This window comes from Piliocolobus tephrosceles, chromosome 8 (genome assembly GCF_002776525.5).
Source record: "Piliocolobus tephrosceles isolate RC106 chromosome 8, ASM277652v3, whole genome shotgun sequence".
NCBI classification, from domain to species: domain Eukaryota; kingdom Metazoa; phylum Chordata; class Mammalia; order Primates; family Cercopithecidae; genus Piliocolobus; species Piliocolobus tephrosceles.
The window spans coordinates 94,565,108-94,580,383 of record NC_045441.1 but is presented as its reverse complement, the minus strand read 5'-3'; the positions used below and the strand labels follow the sequence as shown (position 1 = coordinate 94,580,383).

General features: G+C 37.1%; 1 protein-coding gene across 6 annotated transcripts in view; it reads left to right on the top strand.

Annotated features, from left to right (window-relative positions):
* The window catches only part of PHTF2 (putative homeodomain transcription factor 2), a 158,262-nt gene that overhangs the window by 115,031 nt on the left and 27,955 nt on the right, over window positions 1–15,276 (top strand). For all 6 annotated transcript variants that reach the window (XM_031936058.1, XM_023193483.3, XM_023193480.3 and 3 more), the window contains 2 exons: window positions 7,664–7,856; window positions 10,006–10,161. In XM_031936058.1, coding sequence (XP_031791918.1) covers window positions 7,664–7,856; window positions 10,006–10,161 — 349 coding nt within the window. The remainder of the gene's footprint in view (window positions 1–7,663; window positions 7,857–10,005; window positions 10,162–15,276) is intronic.

Below are 15,276 nucleotides of genomic sequence, written 5' to 3'. Positions count from 1 at the left end.
ATTTCTCATTTGAAAAATTGGGAATTACGTTAATAAACCTTTATGAACCTGACAAAGTCTATGAAAGTATCAATTTAAAAAGATACAGAGGCTGGCCCCTGTGGCTCACGCCTGTAATCCCAGCACTTTGTGAGGCCAAGGCGGGTGTATCACCTGAGGTCAGGAGTTCAAGACCAGTCTGGCCAACATGGTGAAACCCCATATGTGCTAAAAATACAAAAATTAGCCAGGTGTGCTAGTGGGTGCCTATAATCGCAGCTATTTGAGAGGCCAAGGCAGGAGAATTGCTTGAACCCAGGCGATGGAGGTTGTAGTGAGATCGTGCCACTGCATTCCAACCTGGGAACAGAGCAAGACTCCGTCTCAAAAAAAAAAAAAAGATACAAATCAATTGTATTTCCTAAGGATTTAGTACTTTAATTTCAATGAATTGTTATCTTAATTAATATAATTTAATTATATTAATATTTATATTTAATTTAATTAATTATTATATTAATAAATTATTATATTAACGTTAAATATATTTGATATAATTTATTAATATAATTTAATTAATATGATTTAATATATTAAATTATATTTTCTACTAAAGAGATTGAATAGGACGAATTACATCTTGATTGTGTGTCATTCAGCATAGTACTTACTTCAGAAGTCACATGGATCCTAAGTTTTCTTTCTTTCCTTTCATGTCCTCTAAGATTCATTTCACTGTGACAATATCACTGAAAAACAGCAAACAGGAATTACAGCTCTCACTTTGTTGCCCAGACTGGTCTGAAACTCATGGGCTCAAGCAGTTCTCCCAAAGTGTTGAGATTACAGGTGTGAGCCACCACACCCAGCTTCATTAAATCTTTAATTTTCACTTCAGTGTTAAAAACAGTAAATACTAAGGCTAAATGTGACAGGAATCTTAAAGGTAGGTCAGTCAGGCATATTAGTTAACATGTGATCTGGTTTTATTCTGATTATCTGTCTCTAAATCACCAGATCAAATTAAAATACAAAAAATTAGCAGGGCATAGTGGCATGTGCCTATAATCCCAGCTACTTGGGAGGCTGAGGCAGGAGAATCACTTGAACCCGGGAGGCAGAGGTTGCAGTGAGCCGAGATGGTGTCACTGCACTCCAGCCTGGGCGACAGAGCTAGACTCCGTCTCAAAAAAAAAAAAAAAAAGAAATATCTGAGAAGTACCATCCTAAGCCCTGCATTGAGTCACATGCTGGAAGTACAATGCTGAAGCTCATAAGCTGGTGGAGGAAAATCACATATAAACCACTGAAATACATTGTTACAAATGCAAACAGAATATCCTAGGAGAACAAAGGAGGGTACAATGATCTCTGCCAGGTAGTCAGGAAGGCTTCACGTTTCAGTTGGGTCTTGAAGTGAATTTAGACAGGGAGTTGGATATGCAATGTTTTTACAAGAAGAGTAGTTCTCAGAAATCTGATAAGGTCATAGAAACTAAGCTAAACTTAAGAAGCTAAGAATAGGAGAGTGAGCAGCTAAGGCACAGTGACGGAGGAGAGTGGCAACTTTATGATGGTTCACTGACTGGCTGAATGACTAAGTCTGGATTGCTGGGCCTTCTTCGAGGTCCTTCCCCCTCAGCATAGAAAGATATTCCTAGGAAAAGCCCTTAGTTACCCCTGCAAGCTTCTTTAACACCCAGAACAGAATTAAATCTGTGATTTCTTTTCTCAGAGAATCATGGAATGATAGAGTCAGAAAAGATACTGAAAATCAGTTTTGTTGTTTCTAACATCCCTCAGACTCTTAGGGATTCTCAAAATGGCAAATGAAAGTCTGTAATCAATTTTCAACATTCTGAAAAACCTACCAGAAATTTGACATTTTCTGGTAGTATTAAATCACAACTTTCCTTGGTTTGGGCTAGAGTTATATCGGATCCACATTAAACTGAGATTCTGACTGAGCTGTCTTCTAAATATAAGCTGTTTTCTCATTATTATTGTTATTATTATTAGTAGTAGTATTTTTTTGTTGTTGGAGAAGGGGAGATGGAGTCTCGCTCTGTCGCCAGGCTGGAGTGCAGTGGCACAATCTTGGCTCACTGCAACCTCTGCCTCCCGGGTTCAAGCAATTCTCCTGCCTCAGCCTCCCGAATAGCTGGGACTACAGGCGCACTCCACCACACCCAGCTCATTTTTGTATTTTTAGTAAAGATGGGGTTTCACCATGTTGCCAGGATGGTCTTGATCTCTTGACTTTGTGATCCTTCTGCCTTGGTCTCCCAAAATGCTGGGATTACAGGCGTGAGCCACTGTGCCTGGCCATTATTATTTTTTATTTTTTATTTTTTTTGAGATGGAGTCTCGCTCTGTTGCTAGGCTAGAATGCAGTGGTGTGATCTCAGCTCACTGCAACCTCCACCTCCCGGGTTCAAGCAATTCTCCTGCCTCAGCCTCCCAGGTAGCTGGAACTACAGGCGCACACCACCACGCTCAGCTAATTTTTGTATTTTTTAACAGAGAAGGGGTTTCACCGTGTTGGCCAGGATGGTCTCCATCTCTAGACCTCATGATCTGCCCGCCTCATCCTCCCAAAGTGCTGGGATTACAGGCATGAGCCACCATGCCCAGCTTGTTCTCTCATTATTTTTATGCTCAATTTGGTAAACAGTTTTTCAAAATCTAGGAGTAAGCTAATAAATTACTACAATATTTGCAATTTACAAATAAACATTTTCACTGATTTCATCTTAATTTATTCTTCATAACACTGTAATCACTAATAACAGCAGAGCCAGGAGGCCACCACTCTTGGGCCAAGGTTCTTTTCAACAGTTCCAAGCTTCTAGGGCTTTTTCCTTGCTGAGGGTGTTGCCAAGGGTGCACTGTGCATGTCTAGGAAATACTGCTTCTATCATGGAAGAAATAAAAGCAGTATAGAGACGTATGTCTCCTGTTTTCAAGATACTACTAACCTTGTTTCCAGGTGCCTTTGATTTGTGGTATTTGGGTTGATCTAAGAAAATAGCGTTAATTCTAGTTTTATGAAATGAGTATTATATGCATGAATTGTAAATGTCAGAAGGTAGATTTTGTGTGTGTGTGTATAATACTAAAAAATATAATTTCTTCCTATACAGTAATACTTTAATTCGTAATACTAGCTACTTTCTGCTTTCCATTTTTGATGAGGGATGGTAATTTTAGTATATATGTTTATTTTAAAATCAAAATGCAATTTTTTTTGCATCCTGTTTATTTTTGTGCATGTTTTAAAGTTAAATAGAATTAATTTCCCTTTTAAAAATGTAAGTAGAATTTTACAATATTTGTTTTTTAAATAAATCTCTCATCCCTACTGCCTTTACTGTCTTTTTATTCCCTAAAACAAGGCAACAGGAGGAATTACTTAAACATCTGAGTCTCAGTAACCTGTGTTCCTTTTGATAAATTAATTTTATCAATACTATCCTTTGAGGTAGTTACTTCTGTTTATTAATGCCAACATGAGTCATATAGCAATCAGTGGTAAAACTAAACCTGCCTGGAGCAGCCACAGTTTTTGACCCTCTTTGCCTGCAGTAATTGGAATTTAGCTCTCTTGCCATTTATACTCCAGCCTGGGAGACAGAGTGAGACCCACCCTGTCTCTCTTAAAAACAAAACAAAACAAACAAAATCACAGTTGTTTCTTGGTATCCATGGGAGATTAGTTTTGGGATACCCCCACCCACCACCACCCCCACACCCCCACACCCCCACAAGATACCAGCCTCTGAGTATGCTCAAGTCTTGTGTATGAATGGTATAATATTTGCATATAGCCCATGCATATCCTCTCATTTACTTTAAATCCTCTTTTAATACCTAATAACAGTATAAATGTTATGTAAATCATTATTATACTGTATTGCTTAGGGAATAATGACAAGAAAAAATGTCTGCACATGTTCAGTACAGGTGCAAGCATAGTAAGCCTAACTACATTTTCAATTTGAGGTTGGTTAAATCCACAAATATGGAACCTGTGGATGTGGAGGCCTGGCCATGACCCAGTTATTATCCTGCTTTCACCTTCTAGCTTTAGCATCTATAGATTATTCTTGCCCTAATTATTGTTATGATTCCCAAGTGGTTATTTTTTTAACTCATTCCTTCTACATTTATTAGTTGGCATTCTGCTTTAAGAAGTTTTCCTTTATTTATTTACTCATAGATTTCTATTTTATTCAATTTTTTGCTGTCATTATTTATTTTGATGATCAGATCGACCTAATTTTGGCCATGGAACCCCTTTGAGCAATTAACCTTGCTTCTGACATATCTATATCAGTCTTTGAGCATTTTCTTACTTTCTGGCACAACAAAATGTTTTGGATTCAACTTGTATTTCCTCTGACCTAGCCTGGAATCAACTATTTTTTCAAGAAGAGTAGCATATAGAAACCAAAATCTGAGTTCAAGATGTGCTTGTTGCAACTGGGGTGTTGTTAACCCCAGACCTTTTCAGTGAGCAGAGCTAGAAAATGTATATTTGGCCCTTTACAATTATATTTATTTCTATAGCTATCTAGATATATTATACACCATCAATTTGCATTGATAGCTCCAATTCAAATACAGTCCTGCAGGGTTCATTCTATCTCTCCCTTTTTTTGTTTTTTGTTTTTTGTTTTTTTGAGACAGAGTCTCACTCTGTCACCCAGGCTGGAGTGCAGTGGCGTGATCTTAGCTCACTGCAAGATCCGCCTCCTGGGTTCACGCCATTCTCCTGCCTCAGCCTCCCGAGTAGCTGGGACTACAGGTGCCCACTACCACGCCCGGCTAATTTTTTTTGTGTTTTTAGTAGAGATGGGATTTCACCATGTTAACCAGGATGGTCTCAATCTCCTGACCTTGTGATCTGCTGGTCTCGGCCTCCCAAAGTGCTGGGATTACAGGCTTGAGCCACCGCACCCGGCCTCTTCTTCTTTTTATATCTTCTTTCTCTATCAGTGAGAAAAATTGGATTCCCATTATCCTCAATATGTTTACGTATTCCAATTGTCGCCTTTATGTAGTTCAACTTCTAACCCTGCCAGGCTGCATCTGGTACCCTTCTCTAATATTGTCCCTAAATGGGCTTCCATTATTGACTATCACTGGGCTGCTCTTGCTGTCCCCCTCCATTGATATTCTTGCAAGTGCTTTCATTACCAGCTGCTACCAGGCTGCCTCTGTTTGTAAACTCTGAGAGTAATACTTACATTTAGCATTTTTCTTTTGCCACTGTAGCTTAGTTTGCAACTTACCTCCATAGGGTTCATGAAAAGCATCAAATACCTACTACAGCTTAGTAAATTACTGTTCTTGTCTTCTGAGAGTGTAACATGAACTTGGAGGAGATAGTGGGGAGAGGAACAACCCAGAGAAGATTGGAAGGCAGCAGAGGTAAGGACAGGAGGAGGTGAGAGATAGCTGAAAGGTATCATTTGGGATGAATGCTGCCGGTACTCTTTCTCCTGGTTTCACATAGTATTTACCCTGCTCTGTTAAGGAAAGAATACATTCTCCTTAGAAAAATGGTTAAAGCAACAGTTATTACAGACTCAAAGACCCTTTTACTGGCCTACCCCCACCCCCCTACCTCACCCTTTTTTCACCCTATAGAGTCTGGTTCATTCTACACGTTCCCAAATTTTCAGCCACTATTTCTACTTCAACTGCTGGCCTCCAGGCTCATGTTTTCAGCTGCCTACTAACATTTCTCAGAGTGTTCCATCTTTCTTCCTAAATAAATTTCTCTTCTTGCATATATTGTCTGATTAATGGTTCTACCAACTTTTCCATCTTCTTTGACCTAATTTATCCCTCTTTTCCTCTCCCTTCTCAACCCAGTCTGATTTTCATGAACCTTTTTAAATACCTTTCCAGTACATTCTCTCTCTCTTATCTTTGAGTTTCTGACATTTTCAGGATATCAAGTAAGTTAACTTCACTTGGTCTTTTTCCACATCTGCACATTGCACAGTGTTCAAGGGAGAGGTAAAGGAAATAATTAATAACTAATGTTTCTGTCACTTTCTCTCCCAGACAGAGAAAGTAACACATTTCCTCTGCATCTTTTATTTTCTATTTTTTGCCCATTTTCCTGTCTCCTGTAATTCATGTTCCTCCCTCTCCCCATCCTCTTTATCCTATGGCTTATTGTTCCCTTGGTCTCTCCATGCTTCTGAGGATCATACAGAAAGTAAAGGATCTGGAGATCTGACTTTTCAGTCTTACAACTCTGTGGAGATGTGCTCTGAATGACTAAAAAGCATTGGAGCTCTGTAGAGCATATGGGAAATGATGGTCTTTTTGGAACCTTGCAGAAGAAGGACAAGGAAGGAAAGGGGCCAGTTTGCATAAGACAGAAACTTTCTAGGTTGATGAGTGCATTAAGAAATCCTAACAGGCAGTTTCCCGGAGAGTGGGCAGTTTGAGGTAGTATGGAGAATATAATTAACTTTATAGTCAGAAGGTCTGTACTCTAGTGCGAGCTTTGCTTCTAACTGGCTGCGTGACCTTAAATAAGTCACTTAGACTGGTTCTTGTTCCTTGTTTCCAAAATGAGCATTTAGAATAGGTGAGTTTTAAGGTCCTGCTCAGTTCTAAAATACAGATTCCAATAGAACTGAGTAACTTAGTGTTAAAACTAATGTGGGGTTTTTTGGTATGTGTGCATTTTTTAAAAACTTTTGGTTTTTGACCTAACTGAAGGCAATATACTATTTTTATTTTTCCTTACTTACAAAACTGATACCTCCAACAAAAATTCAAGGGAATTTATTTAAATATAATTGCTTTAAAAATGTTTTATGATAGACTTAATCTGCATTGAGCACATTTTAATTTTGTGTGGGACTAACTTCATATTTCTACTAACCATTTCCTTTGAATAACTGTTCTTTCACCCGCTGTAGTCTTTGAAGAGGACTCAAGTGTTTGCCTGTTAGTAAAAAACGTCTTATTTCCCATGTTATATTTTGTATGTTGAAAAAAAGTTTATTCTTATAAATATCCTCAATTCTAGCCCTTTAGATATTTATAAGCTGCATGATTACTAATATCTTTTCCAGAGATTATTTCAGTGGGTGAAAGAGATTACTCTTTTATTTTCTTTGTGTTGTTCTTTTTCACTTCTTATAATATTTAGAAACTTATTTAAAATTTTCCTTTTTTTATATCTTTATATGTTACCAAAGCCCTGTGTCTTCATTGTATATTAAAATGAGTTGTATACTAAATGAATTTATCAAACTAAGTTAAACCATGAATTGCAACTTAACCTGACAGATCATTTTTTAAATAAACTTCAAAATATATTTTTAACCAGAAATGGGCAAAATTTTGTTTCTAGATTTTGTTCAAAGACCATTTGATTTACTAAGAATGTTTTGATAAGTTAGGGTTTGTCTCCTAGAATTGTTGTCTGTAGGCCCTCAGAGCCTCCAAAGTAAGCTGACATGGGAGACATTGATTGACGTGTTTATTTTAGCTGTTAGATATATTTCTAAATTATTTATTATACAAATAGGATGGTCATTAAAATTTAGAGAAGTAGCTATCTGATGTGATTGTTAACAGATTATAATTGCTATCAGTAACCTATCCAAAATAAGCTCAGTCCAAACATTCTTCTGCATATTTTAATTTTTAGATCAAAGAAAGCAAAGAATTCAATTGATAAATCAACTGAAACGGACAATGGCTATGTATCCCTTGATGGGAAAAAGACTGTTAAAACCAGTGAAGATGGAATACAAAACCATGAACCTCAGTGTGAAACTCTTCGACCAGAAGAGACAGCCTGGAACGCAGGAACACTGCGTTCCAGGGATGGTCCTAACAAAGTACGTGTGATTTTTAAAATAGTTTGCCAGTGTGATTTTATATTAGCTAATGTGAAGTGACTTCGATATAGTAGTTGCCCTTGAACTATTTTCTCCAGAATTAGTTCTGTGAGCCTTTGTAACACGAAACTGTAAATGAGATAAAGTGTTGTGATTAAACTTGATTGATGATATAATCTGACACCTTCTGAATTGATGGCTTCAGTTTTTCCAAAATGTTTTTTTTTTGAGACACGGGTCTTAACTCTGTTATTCAGGCTGGAGTGAGATGATGTGATCTTGGCTCACAGCAGCTTCAGCCTCCCAGGCACAAATGATCAGCCTCCTTAGTAGCTAGAACTACAGGCATGCGCCACCATGCCCAGCTAATTTTTTTTTTTTTTTTTTGTAGAGACAGGGCTTAGCCATGTTGCCCACACTGGTCTCGAACTTCTGGACTCAAGCAATCCACCTACCTCAGCCTTTCAAAGTTCTGGGATTATAGGCATGAGCCACTGTGGCTAGCCCCAAAACGTTAAAAGCACTATATAACTTACAGTTGTTGTTTGTTAAGCCTTCTTTTTCCCCTACTTCTATGTGTGTAAGAATTTGCACTAAGTGGAACATGTAAATAATTCAGAAAGCTGAACTAGGAAACCAGTTTTCCATTCATGTTCTCTATAAGTAGATACCTTGTTTTTCCTGCATTCATTACCTGTGGTGTCAACATACCTGTTTTGTTTTCTTTTGTTTTGTTTTTAATCTGGAAAAAATCTTACTGGGGACATATTTGTTAAAGAGAACAATTATTTCTTTACTTTTTCAAAATAGAGAGATTCTGGTTTTATTGTAACAAAGCTTAATGTGATGTCTCTATTTCTTTGCTTCACTGAATTTTTTTTGGTTGAACAGTTTATTCTTTAGAAGCTGTTACTGTAAAAAAATATAGAGAGAGTCAAATTAAAATATGTTACCTCTGTTACATTTGGGAATGTGAGCATGAACATATTGTGTTGAGGAAAATAAAGAAAAGAGGATTCTCTAATTTTGGGTAAAGTACATGTTACTACTTGAACATTCATGTATTTTCAGTACCAGTAACCATAGTACAGCATGGGCCTGCAATGAATGTAGTCCCTTACTCTGATTTTAGATTTTTTTCAGCATTTAGCTCTGATGATGTGAGCCTCTCATCACTGGTATCATTCAGCAGATAAATTTTCAGTCATACAGCTTTCAAACACGTTTTCAGGCTTGTATTAATATTACATAGTGAAGTTGTATGAGGAACATGAAAATATCAGTAAAATGTATGCTTTAGAGTCATTTAATTTCATAATTTCTAAACTCTGGATATCTTTTACAAATTGATGTGTGTAGAATGTTGTCTGACATGTGCACACATGCAGTTGCTATTTATTTCCTCTTGTCCCATAAACCATTATTAAATTAGTGGTGGGTCTTACAACTGATGGCTTTTCCAGTTTGAAAAAATAGTATAATATGTTCTTTCACCTTCTTTTAAGTGGTCTCTGTTCGGCTTTTCTCCTGTTTATATTTCTTTTTGTTTGTTTGTTTGTTTTTTCAGACATGGTCTCACTATGTTGCCCAGGCTGGAGTTCAGTGGTGCGATTATAGCTCACTGCAGCCTAAAACTCCTGTGCTCAAGTGATCCTCTCACTTCACTCTCCCGAATAGCTAGGAGTACAGGTGTGCACTGCTATGCCTGGCTGATTTTTTATTTTTTTATTTTTTAGGAGACTGAGTTTCGCTATGTTGCCCAAGCTGGTCTCGAACCCCTGGCCTCAAACAGTCCTCCCACCTCAGCCTCCCAAAGTGCTGGGATTACAGGCTTGAGCCACTGTGCCTGCCATATTTCTCATTTTTGGAAGCTGTTTCAAATCCTTTTATGAACAGAAATATTATGGGATAATATTTGACAAATGGCTATTGAAGTACTTTTAAAAGTAAAAATGCTTTAAAAGTATAGTCACTGATTTAAGGTATTTTTTTCAGAAAATCAGGTAATACTAATTAGTTACTTTGTGGTAGTTGAGGATATTTTGAAGTTATGTGTATATATGTATGTGTAATTTCAAATTTCATAGTTTAAAAGCTAAAAGGTTGGTTAGAAATTACCTATAATCCTCTTTGTGTACTCCCCACTTAGGATACCCAAAGGAAAGTAACAAATGTCTCTGATGAAGTCTCCAGTGAGGAAGGTCCTGAAACAGGATACTCATTACATCGTCATGTGGACAGGACTTCTGAAAGCGTTCTTCGGAATAGAAAGTCACACCATTATAAGAAACATTACCCTAATGAGGTATATACTTTGTCCTTAAGTATATACATACATATCTATTTTATATGTTACTAATTTATAACTTCTTTCAACAATTAAAAATTGTTGAAATAAATATTTCACATTATCATCAATATTTATTGTTGCGTGATCTGGATTTATAAAATAGCAGTTTTAGGTTTATGTATTGCACATGTATTGATAGATAGCCACAAATTTGAGCTCGCTTTGTGCATTATCTTTGAAGACTCATACATTGCTTGTTGTTTGCTTTTAAAGAAGATCATTCTGGAGAGAGAATCTGCACACTCCTATGTCCACTTTTCTACAATTTGAAAGGCTTTATACATTTGATCATAGCAAAGTTATTATTTTAAGTAACTTCCTTCACGTTGCTGTCACCAGTTATTAAGTCCCCATACTGCAAAATTCAGATCTTTTTTCTTTGTTTCCCTTTTTCCTTATTAATTTTTATTTTCTCTAAACCCTTTTCAACTATATCATATCTCTTGAGCTTAAAATTATTTAAAGAATTTCATTCAATTGTATTTTCAGTTTCTAATCTGAGGGTAGAACATTTGGCTTTAAGGCAAATAAATTACACTGTTTATCACTTTTTTATAAACATTACCTTTTACTCTTTTTGAGCTATGTTAGTATTTTTTTCCTTGATGGTTTTGGGTTAAACTTATTAAAAAAACACGTTACGCTGTGCTGGAATATGATTGCCTTCAGAGTATTAAGATTAGAAGAGTTACTATTCTTGGCACACTCTGCTTTGTGGTTGTGTCTCTGGTTAATCTTTCTGGTGATTGTGGTTTTGTTTCTTTTCCCAGTGGTTGCCATTAGGCAGACACTAATGTCGGTGTGTCTGCTCCATTGCGTCTTCACCCACGTCATTTGATGTAGTGTCTCTTGTTCCTAAACCAGATAACCAAGCTTGTAAAATTTTGTCTTACTGTATGTACTGTTAGAAGTCAGTTGGTGCTGCAAGGGAGCTGGAGGGCTGTTTGACCTCTCTCCCAGAATAAATTATTTGGCAGTGGAGGTATTTTTCTCACTCCATGATCTTGTTGGTTTGCAACTGTATTTTAAAAGATTGAGATTCTTGAAGGGCAGAACATTATTCAACCTGTTAATTTTAACTTTTAAATTAAAAAGTTGCTTAAAATCTTGATTTCCAGCTAAGTAAGGCTGATAGTAAGCATTGGTTGATTCACATCTTTTTTAATGATGTAAGAAATTACATGAATATAAAATATGACTATAAAATTCTTCATCTATAAAGTGAAGAATGTAGACTAGGTGATATTTTAAAAGCTGCATTCAGTTCTCAAAAATTTTTACTCTTAAACCAGCTTTAAAGGACTTTTCTAAAAAAAAGCAAAATAAAGCCTCCTTTGAATAAATAAAATGGAAACAGAAGATTTGTAGTGCTCTCTTTTGCATTTTTATTTATAAATTTAAATTTATTTTATAAATTACTGTACTCTCTTCAAATTACTAGTAATGTTTTTTCTTTAAGAGTGAGGTATGAAAAAATCATTTGGACCCACCCAAACACAAATGAGCAAGCATCTCTAGCACCTAGATTGTGCCATTTATCACTAAGTAAACAAAACAAACAAACAAACAAAAAAACAACTTATTGAAGAAGTGACTGATTCCTGATTGTTGTTTGTTGCAGGAAATACACAAAATGACCGTGGAACCTCTTATAAAATGAGGCAGAGCAAGGAAGCTATCAAAGACTACTAAGAAAGACAGGAGCCAAAGATAGAGTAGTTTGAACTTTAGTTTTTCTTTATAAAAGTATTCCAATGATAAATGAAAAACAAAATGAAAAAGAAAATTCTTTGGGGAAGTATTTTGTGCATGGATGGGATTGGTGGGCTTTATTGTAAGATAATGGGTCAGGAACCTAGCCATTCGTTGTCAGCCTCCCAGATGGCAATATCTATAGATAAACTTTTTAGGGGCATCTATTTTTTAGGGAAGAATTGTCCAGTCTTCTAGTGGGATGGCGGTAGTAGGTAATAAAACAGGCTGCTCTGGTGTTTGGCACCAAGGGAACCAGGGATGAGGTGGGAATCTTGTCATATAATGTGTAGACTTTCATTTAATCCCCGTGTTTTGCCTTTTTCTACTCTCTACTATATCTGGTTGACTTCTTCCAGTGTTCTGTTGGGAGGAATTACTTGGTTATCTGGGATGCAGGAGGCATCCTAGGGAACTGACAGCTTCTTTTAAGTGTTTCTTCTGTTTCTTACTCTGTCCTGCTTTGTTCAACTCTATAAATATTGTTCAGTTTTTACTCCCAATTGTAGGTTAGCTTTTCATCTCAGAAAGGTAACATTTGATGAGAAGCATAATGAAGAAACCATGGGCTTGGAGTTAGACTATTTAAATGACCTTGGGAAAATTATTTAACTTCTGAGTTTTTTTAAACAATTTTCCTTCCACCCCCCAAAAAAGCATTTATGTTTTAAGTTCACATTCCCTTCAAATAAATACTGTGTGTTCTCTAAATTTGACTATATGTTCGGTTTAGGTGTCTAAAGATTTGAAATGATGTGCAGTACAAACCAAAACCAATGTGTTTTAATTTGAACTGTTCACTTCAATTCTAAAATTTTCTTTTTTTAGACTTTATTTGACAATTTGTAGTAATATTCACTATTAATCACACAAATATTGTAGGTAAAATTCTGTTTGAAATGAAGACAATTATAAGCAATAGTTTTTAGGGTTTTTTTGTTTGTTTGTTTGTTTTTTGAGACAGAGTTTCACTCTCCTCGCCCAGGCTGGAGTGCAGTAGCGCGATCTCGGCTCATTGCAACCTCTGCCTCCCAGGTTCAAGTGATTCTCCTGCCTCAGCTAATTTTGTATTTTAATGGGGTTTTGCCATGTTGGCTGGGCTGCTCTTGATCCACCCACCTGGACCTCCCAAAGTGCTGGGATTATGGGGTGAGCCACCGTTCCCAGCCAGATTTTTAAATGTATAAAATGACCCAGTTGGCCAGGTGCGGTGCTCACGCCTGTAATCCCAGCACTTTGGGAGGCTGAGGCGGGCGGATCACGAGGTCAAGAGATCAAGCCCATCCTGGCCAACATGGTAAAACCCCATCTCTACAAAAAATACAAAAATTAGCTGACTGTGGTGGCACACGCCTGTAGTCCCAGCTACTTGGGAGGCTGTGGCAGGAGAATTGCTTGAACCCAGGAGGCAGAGGTTGCAGTGAGCCAAGATCATGCCACTGCCCTCCAGCCTGGTGACAGAGTGAGACTCCATCTCAAAAAAGCACACTTATTAATCTGCATTTGGCAAAAAATACTTCTAAAGAATTATATATATTTTCTTAATCCTGTAATCATTAATTAGTTTCAGTTAAAGTCATGAGGCCTTTAATCCTGTTACTATTTCCAAATCTGATTAGCAAGTCTGCATCAGAAGTTATAGATAATAAACTATCTTTATCACAAATTTTAAATTAGCAATTATTAAAAGCTTAATGCTTTCTGTGCCTTGCTAATGAAAACTGGTGACATTAGAGAACCTGAAATATTTTTGGAATGCTGTTTATAAAACAAAGCAGAGTGATTTTTGTCTTCTTTTTCTTTCTATATTTATTTTGTTTTTACTTATTAATCATTTTCTTCTCTTTTAAAAGTTTTTCTTTTTACTTCTTTCTAAATAAACAGCCTTTCTCCCACAGACACTCTATTAACACACTGTAGATTCATAATCCCTATTCTAATATCAGTAGATTAATTATTAATACTGTACCTCATTCACTTGAGGTATTTTGTTACCTGTGGTAAGGAGATGGCCAAAAAAAAAAAAAAAAATCCATTTTTTGTGGACTTGTAGTGTATTGAGATTTGCAATCTATTTGAGAATATTAAACACATGAATATTAAGACAGACAATATTGGCTGCAAATGCAGTGGCTTACACCTGTAATCCCAGCACTTTGGGAGGCTGAAGTGGGCGGATCCCTTGAGCTCAGAAGTTAGAGACCCACCTGTGCAACACGGCGAAACCCCATCTCTCAAAAAGAAAAAAAACGAAGTACAAAATTTAGCTAGGTGTGGTAGTACATGCATGTAGTCCCACTTCAAAAAAAAGAGGCCAGTGCCATGGCTCACCCCTGTAATCCCTGCACTTTGGGAGGCTGAGGTGGGTGGATCACTTGAGGTTGCGAGTTCCAGACCAATCTGGCCAACATGGTAAAACCCCATCTCTACTGAAATACAAAAATTAGCCTGGTGTGGTGGTGGGCTCCTGTAGTCCTAGTTACTCAGGAGGCTGAGGCAGGAGAATTGCTTGAACCCAGGAGGTAGAGGTTGCAGTGAGCTGAGATCGTGCAGCTGCACTCCAGCCTGGGTGACAGTGACTCCATCTCAAAAAAGAAAAAAATGTGTGTGTATATATACGTATATATACACATATGTGTGTGTGTATATATAGAGAGAGAGATTGATTTTGGAAAGCAGTGCAAAATGTATTGTCAAATGAATATAAATAATAACTCACTTCAGGCTGGGCTTGATGGCTCACGCCTGTAATCTCTGTACTTTCGGAGGCCAAGGTGGGTGGATCACCTGAAGTCAAGACCAGCCTGGCCAACATGGTGAAACCCCATCTCTACTAAAAATACAAAAATTAGCCAGTTGCAGTGGCATGCATCTGTAACCCCAGCTACTTGGGAGGCTGAGGCAGGAGAATCACTTGAACCCGGGAGGTGGAAGTTGTGGTGAGTGGAGATTACGTGCCACTGTACTCCAGCCTGGGCGACAGAGTGAGCCTCTGTCTCAAAATAATAATAATAATAATAACAGAGTGAGCCTCTGTCTCAAAATAATAATAATAATAATAACAACAACAACAACTCCAGGGACAAAGTGATCACTCTAGGTAGGTGCCTTTAAGGTAGCATTTGTTGAGTCCCTGCTTTGTGCCAGGTTTGTATTCAAAGTTACCATGCTCATTTAATTTTTAACAGCTTTTTAAAGGAGTGCAGGATTAATGATAAGAGGTAGGAGCATAATTAAGGCCTAGGGTGGAAAATAATCAAAGCAAAGAACAAGCCATGCTTAGGGACTCAGGAGTAGCCTACTGTCACTGGAGAAAAA